Source organism: Aotus nancymaae, unplaced genomic scaffold (genome assembly GCF_030222135.1).
Source record: "Aotus nancymaae isolate 86718 unplaced genomic scaffold, 86718_ANA_hifiasm-v0.15.2.pri h1tg000108l, whole genome shotgun sequence".
NCBI classification, from domain to species: Eukaryota; Metazoa; Chordata; class Mammalia; order Primates; family Aotidae; genus Aotus; species Aotus nancymaae.
The window spans coordinates 2,769,242-2,789,772 of record NW_026988523.1 but is presented as its reverse complement, the minus strand read 5'-3'; the positions used below and the strand labels follow the sequence as shown (position 1 = coordinate 2,789,772).

The 20,531-nt window shown below is 39.8% G+C and overlaps 1 protein-coding gene across 1 annotated transcript in view; it reads left to right on the top strand.

The window, feature by feature from the left end:
- F5 (coagulation factor V) overlaps positions 1-20,531 on the top strand; it is a 71,580-nt gene that overhangs the window by 33,064 nt on the left and 17,985 nt on the right. The window contains exons 10-14 of the mRNA XM_064370684.1: positions 134-345; positions 3,669-3,819; positions 5,783-5,995; positions 7,432-10,660; positions 13,953-14,127. Of these exons, the coding sequence (XP_064226754.1) occupies positions 134-345; positions 3,669-3,819; positions 5,783-5,995; positions 7,432-10,660; positions 13,953-14,127 (3,980 nt within the window). The remainder of the gene's footprint in view (positions 1-133; positions 346-3,668; positions 3,820-5,782; positions 5,996-7,431; positions 10,661-13,952; positions 14,128-20,531) is intronic.

Genomic DNA, 20,531 nt, shown 5'->3' with positions numbered 1-20,531 from the left:
GCTATCCAGGTTCCAAGCAGAATATTCAAAGAATTCCTTTTGCAATAGTGATCGATTCTAATGAAAGCTCAATTATTTATTATCATGAAATAACTTTGCAAAGGAAAATAATTTTGAATATATTTTCTTTCAGGCAGTAACACCATGATCAGAGCAGTTCAACCAGGGGAAACCTACACTTATAAGTGGAACATCTTAGAGTTAGATGAACCCACAGAAAACGATGCCCAGTGCTTAACAAGACCATACTACAGTAACGTGGACATCATGAGAGACATCGCCTCTGGGCTAATAGGACTACTTCTAATCTGCAAGACCAGATCCCTGGACAAGCGAGGAATACAGGTATTTTGTTCTTGAAGTAACCTTTCAGAGATTCTGGGAATTTCTTCTGACTAGAACATATTAGGCCTCCTGGCTACACAGTGGGGCTTTTCCTTCAAGAAAACAGTAAATATCAAGTAGTCTCTTTTGGCACCAGCGTGATAACATTTATTCTTTGTTTTTTGTCTTGTCTATTTTTTATCAGTCCTGCCTCAGAAGGCAGGACTAGAGTGTGGTAACATATTTTTTCTTAGTTTCAAATCCCAGGTCTGTTGGTATTGGGTGTGATGAGCAAGTTGATTAGCCTTTCCTAATTTCTCCCTTTTGTCAAATGGGCAATACCCCTCCTTAAAATGTTACAGGTCTGTTTGCGGGTTCAGTGAGATACCATCTGGTAAAAGTGTATAGCTCTTTACCAGTCTTTGTTATTTTTAGAGACCTGCAACAGGGAGAGAGGGGAGAGATTCTCTGAAAACAACCACGTTTAGAGACATAGTTCCTAGTGAAATTGAACCCAGATAATGATCCATCTCTGCTGAGACTAAAGTATACAGAACAATGTGAACAAATATCCTGAATCTCTGAGTTTTCACTGAAGAATTACAGTCTCATATTATTAAACTAAAATTCCCAGTTATGCTAAACTATAACCAAAGAGGTCTTATCTCGAGGCATACAACATAAATATATGTCTAGAAAAAATCAGAAATGAATTTCTGGACACACGGAAGATCCTGATTTATTGAGCTAGGAAAGGAAACAGGTAGGGGAAGCATACTTTTCTATCGCAACCTTCTGTTCTATCCTTTGCAATTATTCAGATCATATTCAGTTAATCGTTCATGTTGAAAGGTGTGCAATTACAGAGATAGACAGACTTTCAGTTGTCATGGTGAAATGAGACTTTTCTTTTGGGTGTTTTTTTTTCTTTTGAGACAGAGTCTTGCTCTGTCACCCAGGCTGGAGTGCAGTGGCATCATCTTGGCTCATTGCAACCTCTGCCTACTGGGTTCAAGTGATTCTCCTGCCTCAGTCTCCCTAGTAGCTGAGATTACAGGTGCCCACCACCATGCCTGTCTAATTTTAGTATTTTTGTTTTATTTTGTTTTTGAGATGGAGTCTCCCTCTGTCACCAGGCTGGAGTGCAATGGTGCGATCTCTACTCACTGCAACCTCTGCCTCCAAGTTCAAGCGATTCTCCTGCCTCAGCCTCCCAAATAGCTGGAACTACAGGCATGTGCCACCACGCCCAGCTAGTTTTTGTATTTTTAGTAGAGACGGGGTTTCACCACGTTGGTCAGGATGGTCTCAATCTCTTGACCTTATGATTTGTCCGCCTCGGCCTCCCAAAGTGCTGGGATTATAAGCGTGAGCCACCATGCCTGGCTAATTTTTGTATTTTTTAGTACGGACAGGGTTTCACCATGTTGTCCAGGCTGGTCTTGAACTCCTGACCTCAGGTGATCCACCCCGCTCAGCCTCCCAAAGTGCTGGTATTACAGGCATTAGCCACCATGCCCGGCTCTTTTGGGATATTTTAATCTCTGAATTTTCTGATCTGTTCTGTTTGCATTTGCATATTACCTTCAGCTCTAACATGTGCTGTATACAAAATGGACTCTCATAAATGCCTGAAATATATGGCTTCTGTAGTTCCAAGAACTGTGTTGCTTTGGTTTCCGAGAACTCAGTGGTGTAGGTAATTTGCTAGAACACTAATGACTGAATACAGCATTTTTTAACTTTTAAGTTCAGGGGTCCATGTGCAGGATGTGCGGGTTTATTACACTGGTAAACGTATGCCAGGGAGGTCTGTTGTACTGATTATTTCATCACCCAGGAACTGAGCCTAGTATCCATTAGTTATTTTTCCTGAGCCTCTCACTCTTTCACCCTCCATCCTCCAATAAGCCCCAGTGTGTATTGTTCCCTTATATGTGTCCATGTGATCTCATCATTTGGCTCTCACTTGTAAGTGAGAACATGCAGTATGTGCTTTCCTGTTCCTGTGTTAATTTACTTAGGATAATGGCCTCCAGCTCCATCCATGTCCCTGCAAAGGTCATAACCATGTTCTTTTTGATGGCTGCATAGTATTCCATGGTGCATATGTACTACATTTTCTTTATCCAGTCTATCATTGATGGGCATTTGGGTTGATTCCATGTCTTTGCTATTGTGAAGAGTGCTGCAATGAACATATGCATTCATGTGTCTTTATAACAGAATATAACAGACATATTCCTTTGGGTACATACCCAGTAATAAAATTGCTGAGTTGAATGGTATTTCTGACTTTAGGTCTTTGAGGACTCACCATGGTGTCTTCCACAGTGGTTGAACTAATTTACACTCCCACCAAGAGTGTAGAAGCGTTTCTTTTTCTCCACAACCTTGCCAGCATCTGTTAGTTTTTGACTTTTTAATAGTAGCCATTCTTACTGGTGTGAGATGGTATCTCACTGTGGTTTTGATTTGCATTTCTCTAATGATCACTGATGTTGAGCTTTTTTCATATGCTCTTTGGTCACATGTATGTCTTCTTTTGAAAAGTGTCCGTTCATGTCTTTTGCCTACTTTTTAATGGGGCTGTTTGTTTTTTTCTTGTAAATTTAAGTCCCTTATAAATTCTGGATATTAGACCTTTGTCAATACATAGTTTGTAAACATTTCCTCCCATTCTGTAGGTTGTCTGTTTATTCTGTTGATAGTTCCTTTTGCTGTGCAGAAGCTCTTTAGTTTAATTAGATTTCATTTGTCAATTTTTGCTTTTGTTGCAATTACTTTTTGTGTCTTCATTATGAAAGATTTGCCCATGCCTATGTCCCAAATGGTTTTGTCTAGGTTATCTTCCAGGGTTTGATAGTTTGGGGTTTTACATTTAAATCTTTTTTTTTTTCTTTTTTTTGATATGGAGTCTTACGTTGTCACCCAGGCTGGAGTGCAGTGGCGCAATCTCAGCTTACTGAAACCTCTGCCTCCTGGGTTCAAGCTATTCTCCTGCCTCAGCCTGCCTCCTTAGTAGCTGGGATTTACCTTGGCCTCCCAAAGTGCCAAGATTACAGGCATGAGCCATCGTGCCCAGCCTACATTTAAGTCTTTAATCCATCTTGAGTTAATTTTTGTATATGGTGTAAGAAAGGAGTCCAGTTTCAATGTTGTGCCTATGGCTGGCCACTTATCCCAGAACCATTAAATAGGGAAGGCTTTCCCCATTGCTTGTTTTTGTCAGGTTTCTGGAAGGTCAGATTGTAGGTGGGCAGCCTTATTTCTGAGTTCAGTATTCTGTTCTATTTGTCTATGCATCTGTTCTTGTACCAGTACTATGCTGTTTTGTCCTCCAGAGGGCAGCAGACATCGAACAGAGGGCTGTGTTTGCTGTATTTGATGAGAACAAAAGCTGGTACCTTGAGGACAACATCAACAAGTTTTGTGAAAATCCTGATGAGGTGAAACGTGATGACCCCAAGTTTTACGAATCAAATGTCATGAGCAGTAAGTCATAGTACTATTTTTGTTCATCAATTTTTCACTCCTGTGGTTGAAGTATGACTGTGCCTAGAGTCAGAGGCATGGATTAGAATCTACTCGCTAAAGAGCACCTCCAATCCTCACTTCCAGTCCAAAGACTTGGTGATGAAATCCATGGGTGACATCATAGCAAAATTTTTAAGCAAGAGGTCAAAGGCTTGCTATCCTTAGAAATGGACTTGGTCTTCTGTTCCAAGCGTGTGGGTATGTGTGCATGCGCACATGTGTGTGTGCACGTATGCACGTGTGCACACACAGACATACTCTGGGCAGTGAGTAACAGGGTGAGGGGCTGGGGGTAATGGAAGATGTCACAGTCCATGTCAGTAGCATCCAAGAACTTTGAGTTCAGGGTGAATATTCTATCCGGCCAGGGCAGAAACCAGGCAAGTAATCCAAAGATGGACACATCCACGCAGAGCAAAACGAGTACAGGGACCTAAGTGTCTTGGAAAGGCAATGCATGAAGAAGTTTAAAGTGGTCAGTAAGAAGTTCAGAACAGAAGGAATTTCCTGAACGAGGGTTCCGGCATTTGCTGCAGTTCTAAAGTTCACTAGCCAAAAGCACTGCCATGGCAGTCTGAGGGAAGCGTCACTGAGCCAGTTGGAAGCAAACTTCACAACAGCCAGGGTCCCCCTAGTGAGTCCCCTCTAAGAGTCTAGAGTCATGGTAATCACCCTCTCTCGTCGGTAATCACACATGTGAGGATGATTTCTCCATGTTCTGTTCATACAGCTTCAGAAGACTGACAGCTACAGATTATCAGAGCGGACAGGTGCCAGGACAAATAATGCAAACAGAAAATTACTCTAAGCTTTCTTTGCATCACTTCCTTTTGGCAGTGAATCGATCATCATTCTAGATCAGTGCTGTCCAATAGAAACTACATATGAGCTACATACGTAATTTAAAATTTTCTGATAGCCACATTAAAAAGAGAAATAGGTGTTATTAATTTTAGTAACATGTTTTACTTAATTCAATATATCCTAAATATTACCATTTCAACACATAATCAGTATAAAAGTTAATGATATTTACTTTATTACTAAGTATTTGAAATCCAATGTATATTTTACACTCACAGCATACCTCAGTCCAGTCTGCCCACATTTCAAGTACTCAATAGCCACTTGTAGCCAATGGCTACCATATTGAACAATGCAATTATAGACGATTTAGAGAAACATCTAGAATGAGGCACAAACTAATAATAATACATCATGGAAGTTATTCAAGTGACTTAAGTGATTTAAGTAGGTATTTAAATATTTGTCAACGTCAGTCATTATACTGGTACTAAGGCTGAGAGTGGTAATCCAGGTAGATAGGAGCCCTGCCCTCATAGAAATCAAACCTTTGATTTTTTACTACCATGCTTAGTATATAAGTAAATAAAAATATTGCCTACAGCTGTGTCCCTTTTAACAATAATGAAAATGTATGAACTGGATACTCAAAACTGTGGATACTATATAGATTCTAAGACAGAGCAATAAAAACTAAAAAATATGCTAAATGGTCTTTACTTTTAGGGACATTACTTCTTATCCAATGACTAATGTTATCAAAAAGATGAATTTCTTATATTAGGCCTCCAAGTGGAATTATTGGAGTATCTTTAAAGGCAGAGAGTGGAGCACAAAATATTTACTACACATTTGACAAATGAATGAATAAATCAATATAAATGGAAGGTTTACCTTTTTCTTGATAGTTCTCTTTTGGCCAATTTAGGAGAATAATCTCTCATTTGAGAATTCCGAGTTTGATCTTCTAGTCACATGTTAGATCAGATAAAGCTTATCTTGGATAATCACTGTTTTGACACAGCCATATTGACAGAGACATTTATCTTAGGTATAATGAGACACAGGCCCTTTCGTTGGCATAGACCTGGAATTTTAACAGATTTTACTCTTTCAGCTATCAATGGCTATGTGCCCGAGAGCATACCTACTCTTGGATTCTGCTTTGATGACACTGTCCAGTGGCACTTCTGTAGTGTGGGGACGCAGAATGACATTTTGACCATCCACTTCACCGGGCACTCATTCATCTATGGAAAGAGGCACGAGGACACCTTGACCCTCTTCCCCATGCGTGGAGAATCTGTGACGGTCACAATGGATAATGTTGGTGAGTAAGAGCCTGGACGTTCAGAGAGGCGGCTTGCTTTGAATTCCTGGTCTAAGAAGGTCTGCCGCGGCCCTCCAGGCGCCAGTGCTCCTCTGTTTATCTCCCTGATCCTCTGCAGGCTTTTCTTTCAATGTTTCTCATGATTTCTCTTGGAGAAATTAATGACTTAAATGGATCCAGTCCTTTAATGTGGGTTACATTTCTCCTTCTCGGGGCAAAGTAGGAAGTAAAGACATACAACAGCAGAAAAATAGGGCATAACTCTGAGGAAGAAGCATAAATATTTTGGCCACAAAAGAGCATTTCTTTTATCAAAATGCCCTTCTCAGTCTTTTTGTGACAGTCCTCTTTGGTCCTCAGGTACAGTGCCTTAGAGGCTGCTTTAGCACCAGCTTTGGAGTTTGTCAGACTGGAGTGCAAGTCCTGATCTGCCACTCAATTGCTGTGTAACCTTACACAAGTTACGTGGCCTCGCGGAGCCACAAATCACACCTCACAGAGTTACTTTGACCACTAAAACAGTAATATGTGCCAAGTGCCTGGCACTCAGTAGATACCAGCAATGGTAACTATTGGAGACTCACCAAGAAATTTTTTTTGAGCTGGAGTCTTGCTCTGTCACCCAGGCTGCGGTGAAGTGGCACGATCTCGGCTCACTACAACCTCCGCCTTCCAGGTTCAAGCCATTCTCCTGCCTCAGTCTCCTGAGTAGCTGGCACTACAGACTAATTTTTTGTATTTTTAGTAGAGATGGGGTTTCACCATATTAGCCAGGATGGTCTCTATCTCCTTGCCTTATGATCTGCCTGCCTTGGCTTCCCAAAGTGCTGGGATTACAGATGTGAGCCGCCGCGCCTGACCCCAAGAAATCTTTAGTCTGCCAGCAATGCATGTCATTTCAAAGATTCAAAATTGCCCTCCTGAATTACTTATTACTTAGAAACATCTAAATGTCTCTTATTTGTGGGGATAGACCTCATCATCATCCCCTTAACTCTATTTCTAAAATAAGATGTGCTGTTATTTATGACATTAAAAGTCCATTTTATTTTTGATTCGCCCCTTTCTTAATATATTCTAAAACAGTGAGATACTACCTGTCCTGAAAGACCTTTTCCTCCCTAATCTCCACTAACTAATACTTTTGGTTTGTATTCTGTTAAATGAAATAAATGCACTAGTCATGTGCTTAGATTCACAGCAATGTCAAATTGCTTTAGAAAAAAAAAGTTTCTTAAACATTTCATTCTCATTTTCTCTCCTTATGTTATTGTGACCCAGTAACCAACAGTTCACAGACAAGCAGTGGTCCACAGCCCATACTCGAATGTCCCTGACTAAAGTTTATTAGAAATGACCTGCCACAATGGATTCTTATGTTTGCATGTCTTTTCCCAGACTTCCAGATCTCTCTTCTCTCTGTCTCTCTGCTGTAGGAACTTGGATATTAACTACCATGAATTCCAGTCCAAGAAGCAAAAAGCTGAGGCTGAAATTCAGGGATGTTAAATGTATTCGAGATGATTATGAAGACTCATATGAGATTTATGAACCTCCAGAATCTTCGGTCATAGCTACAAGGAAAATGCACGATCCTTCAGAAAATGAAGATGAAGAGAGCGATGCCGACTATGATTACCAGAATAGGCTGGCTTCAGCATTAGGGATTAGGTCACTGAGAAATTCATCACTGAATCAGAAAGAAGAAGAGTTCAATCTTACTGCCCTAGCTCTGGAGAATGCCAGTGAATTTATTTCTCCAAACACAGATAGAACTGTTGGTTCAAATTATTCTTCCCCAGCGAATATTAGTAAGCTCACTGTCAATAACCTTGCAGAACCTCAGAAAACCCCTTCTCACCAACAAGCCACTATAGCTGGTTCCCCACAGAGACACCTCATTGGCAAGAACTCAGTTTTCCATTCTTCCACAGCAGAGCATTCCAGCCCTTATTCTGAAAACCCTATAGAGGATCCTGTACAGTCAGATGTCACAGGGATACATCTACTTTCACTTGGTGCAGGAGAATTCAGAAGTCAAGAACATCCTAAACATAAGGAACCCAAGATAAAAAGAGACCAAGCGGCAAAGCACAGGTTCTCCTGGATGAAATCACCAGCAGATAAAATTGGGAGGCATCTAAGCCAAGACAATGGTTCTTCTTCCAGAATGAGGCCCCGGAAGGACCTTCCTAGTGATCTGTTACTCTTAAAACAAAAGAACCCATCTAAGATTCTGGTTGGGAAATGGCATTTGGCTTCTGAGAAAGGTAGCTATGAAGTAATCCAAGATACTGATGAAGACACAGCTGTTAACAATCAGCTGATCAGCCCTCAGAATGCCTCACGTGCCTGGGGAGAAAGCACCCCTCTTACCAACAAGCCTGGAAAGCCGAGTGGCCACCCAGAGTTTCCTAGAGTTAGACACAAAATTCTACAAGTAAGACAGGATGGAGGAAACAGTGGACTGAAGAAAAGCCAGTTTCTCATTAAGACACGAAAAAAGAGAAAAGAGAAGCATACACACCTTGGTCCTTTATCTCCAAGGACCTTTCACTCTCTAAGAAGTGAAGCCTACGATACATTTTCAGAAAGAAGATTTAATCATTCCTTGTTGCACCATAAATCCAATAAAACATCTCTTCCCAAAGACCTCAATCAGACATCGCCCTCTGTGGATTTTGGCTGGATACCCTCACTTCCTGACCATAATCAGAATTCCTCAAATGACACTGGTCAGACAAGTTCTCCTCCAGATCTTTATCAGCCAGTGCCCCCAGAGGAACACTATGAAACATTCCCTATTCAAGACCCTGATCAAATGAACTCTACTTCAGACCCCAGTCACAGATCCTCTTCTCCAGAGCTCAGTGAGATGCTTGACTATGACCAAAATCACAAGTCCTTCCCCACTGATATCAGTCAAATGTCCCCTTCCTCAGAACATGAAGTCTGGCAGACAATCACCCCTCCAGACCTCAGCCACGTGACCCTCTCTCCAGAACTCAGTCAGACAAACCTTTCCCCAGAACTCGGTCAGATCCCTCTTTCTCCAGACCTCAGTCAGACGACTGTCTCTCCAGAACTCAGTCAGACAAACCTTTCCCCCAAAATAGGTCAGATCCCTCTTTCTCCAGACCTCAGTCAGACGACTCTCTCTCCAGAACTCAGCCAAACAAACCTCTCCCCAGACCTCAGTCAGACGACTGTCTCTCCAGAACTCAGTCAGACAAACCTTTCCCCAGAACTGGGTCAGATCCCTCTTTCTCCAGACCTCAGTCAGACGACTGTCTCTCCAGAACTCAGTCAGACAAACCTTTCCCCAGAACTGGGTCAGATCCCTCTTTCTCCAGACCTCAGTCAGACGACTGTCTCTCCAGAACTCAGTCAGACAAACCTTTCCCCAGAACTCGGTCAGATCCCTCTTTCTCCAGACCTCAGTCAGACGACTCTCTCTCCAGAACTCAGCCAAACAAACCTCTCCCCAGACCTCAGTCAGACGACTGTCTCTCCAGAACTCAGTCAGACAAACCTTTCCCCAGAACTGGGTCAGATCCCTCTTTCTCCAGACCTCAGTCGGACGACTGTCTCTCCAGAACTCAGTCAGACAAACCTTTCCCCAGACCTCAGTCAGATGCCTCTTTCTCCAGACCTCAGCTATACAACCCTTTCTCTAGACCTCAGCCAGACAAATCTCTCTCTAGAACTCAGTCAGACAAACCTTTCCCCAGAACTAGGTCAGATCCCTCTTTCTCCAGACATCGGTCAGACGACTCTCTCTCCAGACATCGGTCAGATGACTCTCTCTCCAGACATCGGTCAGACGACTCTCTCTCCAGACATCGGTCAGACGACTCTCTCTCCAGACATCGGTCACATGACTCTCTCTCCAGAACTCAGCCAGACAAACCTCTCTCCAGACCTCAGCCACACGACTGTCTCTCCAGAACTCAGTGAGACAAACCTCTCTCTAGACCTCAGCCACATGAATCTTTCTTCAGACCTAAGCCAGACAAAGCTCTCTCCAGAACTCAGTGAGATGCCCCTCTTTGTAGATCTCAGTCAAATTCCCCTTTCCCCAGACCTCGACCAGATGATGCTTTCTCCAGACCTTGGTGAGACAGACCTTTCCTCAGACTTTGGTCAGATATCCCTTTCCCCAGACCTCACCCAGGTGACTCTCTCTCCAGACCTCAGTGAGACCATCCTTCTCCCTGATCTCAGGCAGATATCACCTCCTCCAGACCTCAATCAGATATTCTACCCTTCTGAATCTAGTCAGTCATTGCTTATTCCAGAATTTAATGAGACTTTTCCTTATTCAGACCTTGGTCGCACGCCATCTCCTTCATCTCCTACTCTCAATGATACATTTCTATTGAAGAAATTTAATCCACTGGTTATAGTTGGCCTCAGTAAAGACGGTGCAGATTACATCGAGATTATTCCAAGGGAAGAGGTCCAGAGCAGTGAAGATGACTATACTGAAACGGATTATGTGTCCTATGATGACCCCTACAAAACTGATGTTAGGACAAACGTCAATGCCTCCAGAAATCCTGACAACATTGCAGCATGGTACCTCCGCAGCAACAATGGAAACAGAAGAAATTATTACATTGCTGCTGAAGAAATATCCTGGGATTATTCAGAATTTGTACAACGGTTTGGCCAGTTTTCTCCCTTTTTATTCTCATTTTCCCATTACTGTTGAAAAAAGTAGCTACAGAAATTCAGGGAGATAATTCTGGGCAAATTATACTAAGACCAGTTTGGTTTCCCTGTTGCAAGTTGGTCTGTACTATTTCCTTTGTCAATTCCAAGACTGCTTCTTTACTTTAAATGACCCTGGACAGTATAAGAATAGTCACTGTGAGAACTTTATAATATTCTGTAATTAAGCCTTCTTCTGTGTCCTCTCCTCTTACTACCCATGTTTCTACTGACTCTTCTTGCTCCAGGCAGAGCCCAACCTATCCATAGCTATATGCTAATCATTATGAGTTCATTGAAGTTAGCCTCAAATCCAAACCCAAATATGATGTCCTATTGGCATTTCCTTATTTACATCAGAATTTCTAAGAGATCCAAATCACTTTTTAAAAAAGATTATTTACAATTCGGTTTTGCTTGAGGTAGAAAGCCATGATGAGCTGGGCTCTTTGTTCTGGGATGAAGATATAGAAAGAAACAAGAGCGAGGAGGAAAGGAGCAAGGCTTAGTTAACTCCAAATTCTCAGGGATATAGCATGATAAAAGAGCGAGGAGGAGAGGAGCAAGGCTTAGCTAACTCCAAATTCTCAGGGATACAGCATGATAAAAGAGCGAGGAGAGGAGCAAGGCTTAGCTAACTCCAAATTCTCAGGGATACAGCATGATGACTGCACTTCGACTGTCTAGACATAGCCCATAGCTTTTACAAAAGCTGTTACACTAATAAATTAAAAAACTGAAATGTAATTACAGTAGGCAAACACAATGTATGGTGCAACTTATGCAAATGAGTTCATTAATCTGATGCCTGACATCTCCACATTAGAACTCTGTTTAAAACACTTTTTCCTATGAATTCCTATTTAAATGTTGCACTCAATACCATATGAGAACAACTAGTTATCTGAGTATTTCTAAGCAAGGCCCCAAGGCAGTAGGATGTAGGGCCTGTCCAGAGTGCATAGGGATGGAACCACGTTCAAAATCTTGTATTCCATTAGAGGCTCACGACACACTTTTATGGCAGTCAAAGTTGCTTTACTCACTCCCTTGTGTTCTGTGAATTTGCATGTTATGCTCAGAGTCTGGAAAGATGGGATTATTAGGGGAGGTAGACCAGAAGAAAGGCAGATTGAGATTCTCTGTTGATGGCTCATGGTATATAGCAAATATTATGGGTTTGATGGATGAGTGTTTGGCTTGTTTCCACAGGCTTGGGAAATGTGAGAGTCAGTGGGAGAATCTGACATGCTTTGGCCCTAGACTGAGCCAATGAGCTAGATGGGAATAATGGCTTTATTTATTTATAATTTTTAATTACACTTTTTATTTTGGAATTAAAAAATAAGTGACATCCTGCAGTACTTGTCTTTCTGTGCCTGGCTTATTTTATGTTAACATAACCTCCTGGTTCAGCCATGTTGTCGCAAATGACATTTCTTCTTTTTCTTTTTTTGAATGCTAAATAGTATTTCATTGTTTATGTCGATCACATTTAAGAAATCCATTCATGGCCAGGCACGGTGACTCAAGCCTATAATCCCAGCACTTTAGGAGGCTGAGGCGGGCAGATCACGAGGTCAAGAGATTGAGACCATCCTGGCCAACATGTTGAAACCCCGTCTCTACTACAAATACAAAAATTAGCTGGGCGTGGTGGCATGCGCCTGTAGTCCCAGCTACTCGGGAGGCTGAGGCAGGAGAATTGCTTGAACCCAGGAGGTGGAGGTTGCAGTGAGCCGAGATTGTGCCACTGCACTCCAGCCTGGCGCCTGGCGACAGAGTGAGACTCTGTCTCAAAAAAAAAAAAGAAAGAGATCCATTCATTTGTTGATAGACATTTGGGTTGCTTCCATATCTCGGCTAATGTGGCTAATGCTGCAGTGAACATGAGAAAGCAGATATCTCTTTGACATACTGATTTCATTTTCTTTGGGTATATACCCAAAAGTGGGATTGATGGATCATATGGTAATTCTATTTTTAATTTTTAAAGGAACCTCCCATACTGTTTTCCATAATGGCTGTACTAATTTACATTCTCACCAAGAGTGTACAAGAGTTCCCTTTTCTTTACATCCTTGCCAACATTTATCTCTTATCATTTTTACAATAGCCATCCTAATTGTGTGAGGTGAGCCCTCATTGTGATTTTAAATTACATTTCTCTGATTATTAGTAATGTCGAGCATCTTTTCATATATTTGTTGGTCATTTGTATGTCTTCTTTTATGAAATCTCTATTCAAGACCTTTGTTCATTTTTTAAATCAGGCTTTATTTTATTTTTATTTTTTGCTGAATTGAGTTCCTTATACTTTTAATATTAATTCCTTATCAGATATCTGGTTTTCAAGAATATTCTCTCATTCCACAGGTTGTCTCTTTACTCTGTTATTTCCTTTCCTCATAAACTTTTGAGTTTGATGCAATCCCATTTGTCTATTTCTGCTTTTGTTGCCTGTGTGTTCGAGGTCATATCCAAACAATCTTTGTCCACACCAATGTCAAGAAGCTTGAGAATAATGTACATTAGCAAAAAAAAAAAAAAAAAAAAAAAGTGAGAGGAGTGGCTACTTTCAGGATATAAAACATTCATCCATCCAGTGACTTTCACAAGTGCGACCTTTGTATTAATCTGACCATTGCCACGTGATAGCCCCAAGCTCTGGCACTGTCCCATTTATATGGCTTTATCTGCCTTTGATGTTAGAATTTGCTGTGTTAACAACATGATTATATTTGTGCATTCATTTATATGCTTGACAAAAATTTATTAAGTTTCTACTGTGTGCCAGATAATGTGCTTAGCACTGGACAAAGTATTATGAGGCATAATGTCTGACCTCATGGCACTTACATTGAGTGAGAGTCAGATATTAATAGATAATCTCACAAATATATATAACCTACTATATATACTATAAAACTACTATAAGAATACTACAGGAATTTACTATATATAATATAATAATACTATAGAAATATAAGGAACTGATATAGAAAGACTTGACCTAGACTAAAATGTCACAGGAAGACTTCCCTATAAAATATTTGAGTTAGGAGTTCAAAGATATTTACTGGCCTTTGCTTTTATCCACTTATATATTTACTCATTTGTCCACCAAGTATTTATTCAAGACCTTCTCTATGCTAGATGCTATATCTAGAAAAAGAGACAATTTCCTAAATTCTTTGAACAGTCTTTAATTTCTTTTTTTACACAAATACTATTGTTGTTCCAGTGAAAGAGATATTGAAGACATTGACAATACTCCAGAAAATACCATATATAAGAAAGTCGTTTTTCGAAAGTACCTCGACAGCAGTTTTACCAAACGCGATCCTCAAGGGGAGTATGAAGAGCATCTTGGAATTCTTGGTCCTATTATCAGAGCTGAAGTGGATGATGTCATCCAAGTAAGTCTCTGGAGCACTGCTAAGATCATCAGAGGAATTTCCACAAGCACCAGAGGGTGGTGAAGATGTAGGTGGCAAGAGAGCTATTGGTGATTTGTTTATTTTCCAGAATTAATGAATAATTAATTTCTTTTCATAGACCGTTTGCCAAGCAATTTGGCAATCTTCAAGACTAAAAAAAATTTCATATTTAAAAAAAAATGCTGAAAACTATATAATTGTGGAAAATCTCTCTGTAATTTCTATCTAAAGCTAACCTATCTAAAGTTAACATAGAAAATTAATATATTCAAAAGCAATTGAATGGGGTTCCACAGTAGTGGTGGTGGTGGTGGCGGCAGTAGTAGTGCTAACAGTAATAGTAATTTAGAAATATCTTCTGGTGTTTTCTTGAAAACATAAAGTGAAATAAAATAAAATGAGTAAGGAAAGTAAAGATGTCTCCATACCCTACAAAAGTGAGCAAGTTTCTTCAAGTGTCTTCCTAGTCCTAGTCATTTCTTTCAAAATCTTTTCTCCAGATCCAGGATTTTAGCTTGCTTTTGTAAGGAAGTTTACTTCCCCCATTTTTAAAAATTTTTATTAAATTATACTTTAAGTTCTGGGATACATGTGCAGAACGTGCAGGTTTGTTACATAGGTATACAAGTGCCATGGTGGTTTGCTGCACTCATCAACCCATCATCTACGTTAGGTATTTCTCCTAATGCTATTCCTCCCCTAGCCCCCAACCCCCAACAGGCCCCAGTGTGTGATGTTCTCCTCCCTGTGTTCATGTGTTCTCAGTGTTCAACTCCCACTTATGATCGAGAACATGCGGTTTTTGGTTTTCTGTTCCTGTGTTAGTTTGCATGAGAATGATGGTTTCCAGCTTCCTCCATGTTGCTGCGAAGGACATGAACTCATTCTTTTTTACGGCTGCATAGTATTCCATGGTGTATATGTGCCACATTTTCTTTATCCAGTCTATCATCAATGGGCATTTGGGTTGGTTGCAAGTCTTTGCTATTGTGAACAGTGTTGCAATAAGCATATGTGTGCATATGTCTTTATAGTAGAATGATTTATAATCCTTTGGATATATACCCAGTAATGGGATTGCTGGGTCAAATGGTATTTCTAGTTCTATATCCTTAAGGAATTGCCACACTGTCTTCTACAATGGCCGAACTAATTTACAATCCCACTAACAGTGTAAAAATATTTCTATTTCTCCACATCCTCTCCAGCATCTGCTATTTCTTTTAATGATCACCACTTTAACTGGTGTGAAATGGTATCTCATTGTGGTTTTGATTTGCATTTCTCTAATGACCAATGATGATGAGCTTTTTTTCATATGTTTGTTGGCCGCATAAATGTCTTCTTTTGAGAAGTATCTGTTCATATCCTTTGCCCACTTTTTGATGGGGTTTTTTTTTTTCTTATAAATTTAAGTTCTTTATAGATTCTGGATATTAGCCCTTTGTCAGATGGATAGATTGCATTTTTCCCCATATTATAGGTTGCCTGTTCACTCTGATGATAGTTTCTTTTGCTTTGCAGAACTTATTTAGTTTAATTAGATCCCATTTGTCAATTTTAGCTTTTGTTGCCATTAGTTTTGGTGTTTTAGTCGTGAGGTCTTTGCCCATGCCTGTGTCTGAATGGTATTGCCTAGGTTTTCTTCTAGGGTTTTTATGGTTTTATGTCTTATGTTTAAGTCTTTAATCCATCTTGAGTTAATTTTTTGTATAAGGTGTAAGGAAGGGGTCCAGTTTCAGTTTTCTGCATATGGCTAGCCAGTTTTCCCAACAGCATTTATTTAATAGGAAATCTTTTCCCCATTGCTTTTTTTTTGTCAGGTTTGTCAAATATCAGATGGTTGTAGATGTGTGCTGTTATTTCTGAGGCCTCTGTTCCGTTCCATATTTCCACCATTTTTTCTAACCTCTCATGTTCAAAAACCCAGAAAGACCTCTGATGCTAAAGTAAGCTAATCTATATTCAAAGATATGATCTACTATGTCTGTGTAAGCATTCACAAAATTTTCAGTGACCATTTGTTCTTTTTAAAAACATAAGTACATAGGAATATAAGAATCTTAACTATTCTAAATTTTCCATGAAGCTATGGGAGGCAATATTCTCTCTTATGATTAGGGGGTCTTTTTTCAAGTCAAACAATAATTTAAGAACAGATTTAAAAATCTTTTTCTAAGTGAAGTAACTCAGGAATCAAAAACCAGATACTGCATGTGCTCACTTATAAATGGGAGCTAAACTATGGGTATGCAAAGGCAGACAGATTGGTATAATAGACATGGATACTCAAAAGAGAGCAGGGGGATGGATGAAAAGCTACCTATTAGACAGAACAGGGGGGATGGATGAAAAGCTACAGTACTCAGGTGACAGGTTCACTAAAATCCTAGACTTTACCACTATACAATTAATCCATGTAACCAAAAACCACTTGTATCCCTAAAGCAACTGAAAATTTTTAAAAATTTTAAAAATCAAAATTAATGTAAGAAAGCCATAATAAAACATCACAATTGTGAATAAAGACAGGATCAGTAACAATGCTGCATTGAGTCATATTGGAGCCTTAGGCAAAAAGAAAAAAAATCAAATATGGAATCTTTGTTTTAGCCCTGGATTTGACTAGATGCAAATAACTGTGTATTTTTAAAATAATTTTAACGTTTATTTTAGATTCAGGGGACATGTGCAGGTTTGTTATCTGGGTCTATTGTGTAATGCTGATGTTTAGCATATGATTGATCCCATCATCCAAGTAGTGTCTATAGTACCCAATAGATAGTGTTTCAGCCCTTGTCCATCTCCCTCCCTCCCCCGTCTAGTAGTTCCCAGTGTTTATTGTTGCCATCTTTTTGTCCGTGAATACCCAACGTTTAGCTCCCACTTATAAGAAAGAACATGCGGTATTTGGTTATCTGTTTCTGCATTAATTCACTTAGCATCATAGCCTCTAGATGCATCCATGTTGTTGCAGAGGATATGATTTCAATTTTTTCCATGGCTGTATAGTATTCCACAATGCATATGTACCATATTTTCTTTATCCAGTCCACCACTGATGGGCACCTAGGTTGATTCCATGTCTTTGCTACTGTGAATAATACTGTGATGAACATCCTAGTACATGTGTCTTTTTGGTAGAATAATGTATTCCTTTTTTTCTTTTTTTTTTTTTGAGATGGAGTCTCACTTTGTCACCCAGGCTGGAGTGCAGAGGTGTGATCTAGACTCACTGCAACCTCCACCTCCCAGGTTCAAGCGATTCTCCTGTTTCAGCCTCCCAAGTAGCTGGGATTACAGGTGCCCACCATCATGCCAGACTAATTTTTGTATTTTTAGTAGAGACAGGGTTTTACCACATTGGCCAGGCTGGTCTCAAACTCCTGACCTCAGGTGATCCACCTGCCTCAGCCTCCCAAAGTGCTAGGATTACAGGCATGAGTCACCTTGCTGGGCTGAACAATTTATTTTCTTTTGGCTATATACCCAGTAATAGAATTGCTAGGTCAAATAGTAGTTCTGTTTAAATTCTTTGAGAAACTTCTTTCCACAGTGGTGGCTAATTTACATTCTAAGCAAAGGTATATAAGCATTCCCTTTTCTTCACACCCTCACCAGCATCTATTTTTGACTTTTTACCAATAGCCATTCTGACTAGTGTGAGATGGTATTTCATTGTGGTATTGATTTGCATTTCTCTGATGATTAGTGATGCTGAGCATTTTTTTTTTCATGTTTGTTGGCTATTTGTATGTCTTATTTTGAGAAGTGTCTGTTCATGTCTTTTGTCCACTTTTTAATGGGGTTATTTGTCTTTTGCTTATTCAATTGTTTATCTTATAGATTCTGGATGTTAGACCTTTGTCAGATACATACTTTGTGAATATTTTTTCCTATTCTGTGTCTGTTCACTCTGTAGATTGCTTCTTTTCTGAGCAAAAGCTCTTTAACTTGTCAATTTTTGCTTTTGTTGAAATGCTTTTGAGGAATTAGTCATAAATTCTTTCCCAAGGCTGATATCCAGAATGATGTTTACTAGGTTTTCTTCCAGTATTCTTATAGTTTGAGGTCTTATATTTAAATCTTTGATCCATCTTGAGTTAATTTTTGCATATGATAAAAGGAGGGGTCCACTTGCATTCTTCCACATATGGGTAGCCAGTTATTCCAGCACCATTTATTAAATAGAAGTCCTTTCCCCATTGCTTTTGTGACTTTGTCAAAGTTCAGGTGATGGTAAGTATGTGGCTTTATTTCTGGGTTCTCTATTCTGTTCCATTGGTCTATGTGTCTGTTTTTGTACCAGTAGCATGCTGTTTTGGTACTGTAGCTTTATACTATAGTTTCAAGTCAGGTAATGTGATACCTCCAGATTTGTTCTTTTGGCTTAGGACTGCTTTGGCTATTCAGGCTCTTTTTTGGTTCCCTATGAAATTTCAGAATAGTTTTTTCTAATCCTAAGGAAAATGATATCAGTAGCTCATTAAAAATAGTGTTGAATCTGTAGATTGCTTTGGGCACAACGGCTATTTTAACAATTCTGATTCTTCCAATATATGAGCACAGAATGTTTTTCCATTTGTTTGTGTCATCTATGATTTCTTTCATCAGTTTTTTGTAATTCCCCTTATAGAGATCTTTCACCTCTTTGGTTAGACGTATTCCTAGGTATTTTGTGTGTGTGTGTGTGTGTGTGTGTGTGTGTGTGTCTGTGTGTGTGTGTGTGTGTGTATTGTTAATGGGATTGCATTCTTGATTTTGCTCTCAGTTTGAAAATTACTGATGTATAGAAATGCTATTTTGTACATTTGTACATTGTATTTTGTATAATTGATTTTGTACGTTGATCTTGCATCCTGAAACTTTACTGAAGTCATTTATCAGTTCCTGGAGCCTTTCCATGGGGTCTTTAGGGTTAGGTAAAGAATCATATTGACAATGAAGAGAGATAGTTTAACTTCTTTTCTTATTTGGATGCCTTTTGTTTTCTTGCTTGATTGCTGTTACTAGAATTTCCAGTACTATGTTGAATAGGAGTGATGAGAGTGGGCATCCATGTCTTGTTCCAGTTCTCATAGGGAAGGCTTCCAGCTTTTGCTCATTCAGTGTGATGTTGGCTGTGGGTTTGTCATAGACGTCTCTTATTATTTTTGAAGTATGTTCCTTCAATGCTTAGTTTGTTGAAGGTTTTTTATCATGAAGGGATGTTAGATTTTATCAAAAGCTTTTTCCATGTCTATTGAGATAATATGGTTTTTGTTTTTAATTCAGTTTATTTGGTGAATAACATTTACTGATTTGCATATGTTGAGCCAGTTTGCATCTTAGGAATGAAGCCTACGTGATTGTGATTAATTAACTTTTAATGTGCTGCTGGATTTGGTTTTCCAGTATTTTGTTGAAGATTTTTGTGTCTATATATCTCAGAGACATTGGCCAGTAGTTTTCATTATTCCTTGTGCCTTTGCCAGGTTTTGTTATTAGGGTGATGCTGGCTTTGTAGAATAAAATAAGAAAAAGACAATTATGGGGTCTTTAATCACTAGAAGCTATAGAAGGGGGACCAGGCACAGTGGCTCAAGTCTGTAATCCCAGGCACTTTGGGAGGCCAAGGTGGGCAGATCACAAGGTCAGGAGTTCAAGACCAGCCTAGCCAACATGATGAAACCCTGTCTCTAATAAAGATACAAAAATTAGCCTGGCATGGTGGCACGTGCTTACAATCCCAGCTACTTGGGAGGCTGAGGCAGGAGAATAACTTGAACCCGGGAGGTGGAGGTTGCAGTGAGCCGAGATCGCTCCATTGCACTCCAGCCTGGATGACAGGGCAAGACTCTGTCTCAAAAAAAAAAAAAAAAAAAAAAAAAGTTATAGAAAGTCTGGGAGGAGCTTCACAGGTCTGACTGCTGGGGTGTGAAGACTTCTCATATGGCATTTAAGTCCTTTACCATCTGGCCCTGACCTAGTCCTTTTCCAGCCTCATTTCTCACCAGGTTCCACCTTCCCTGTGCATTTTACAGCCCAGCCCCACCCAGATTCTTACTATTCTCTGAACTCTTCCTTTACTCCCCTACGCACAGGCATCCTTCTGCCCTTCTGGGAGTCGGAAATGTCTTTCTCCCTCTGCTGAACTGTTCATTCTATGATGGCCAATTCCATTTCCTCTAAGAAACTTATCATAATTGTTCCAACCTCTCCTAAATATTCAACCAAATTGTTCCTCCAGCGCATTGTGATCTGAACCCATTTAGACTTTGCAAACAGCACGTGTTGCCTCTAGATTTGTAGTGTGGATGCCCATGTGCATGCCTTTCTTTACCAGTAGCTTAAAAGCTTCTTATGAACAAGATCGAGCTTCGTTCATCTTCACATCTCCACTA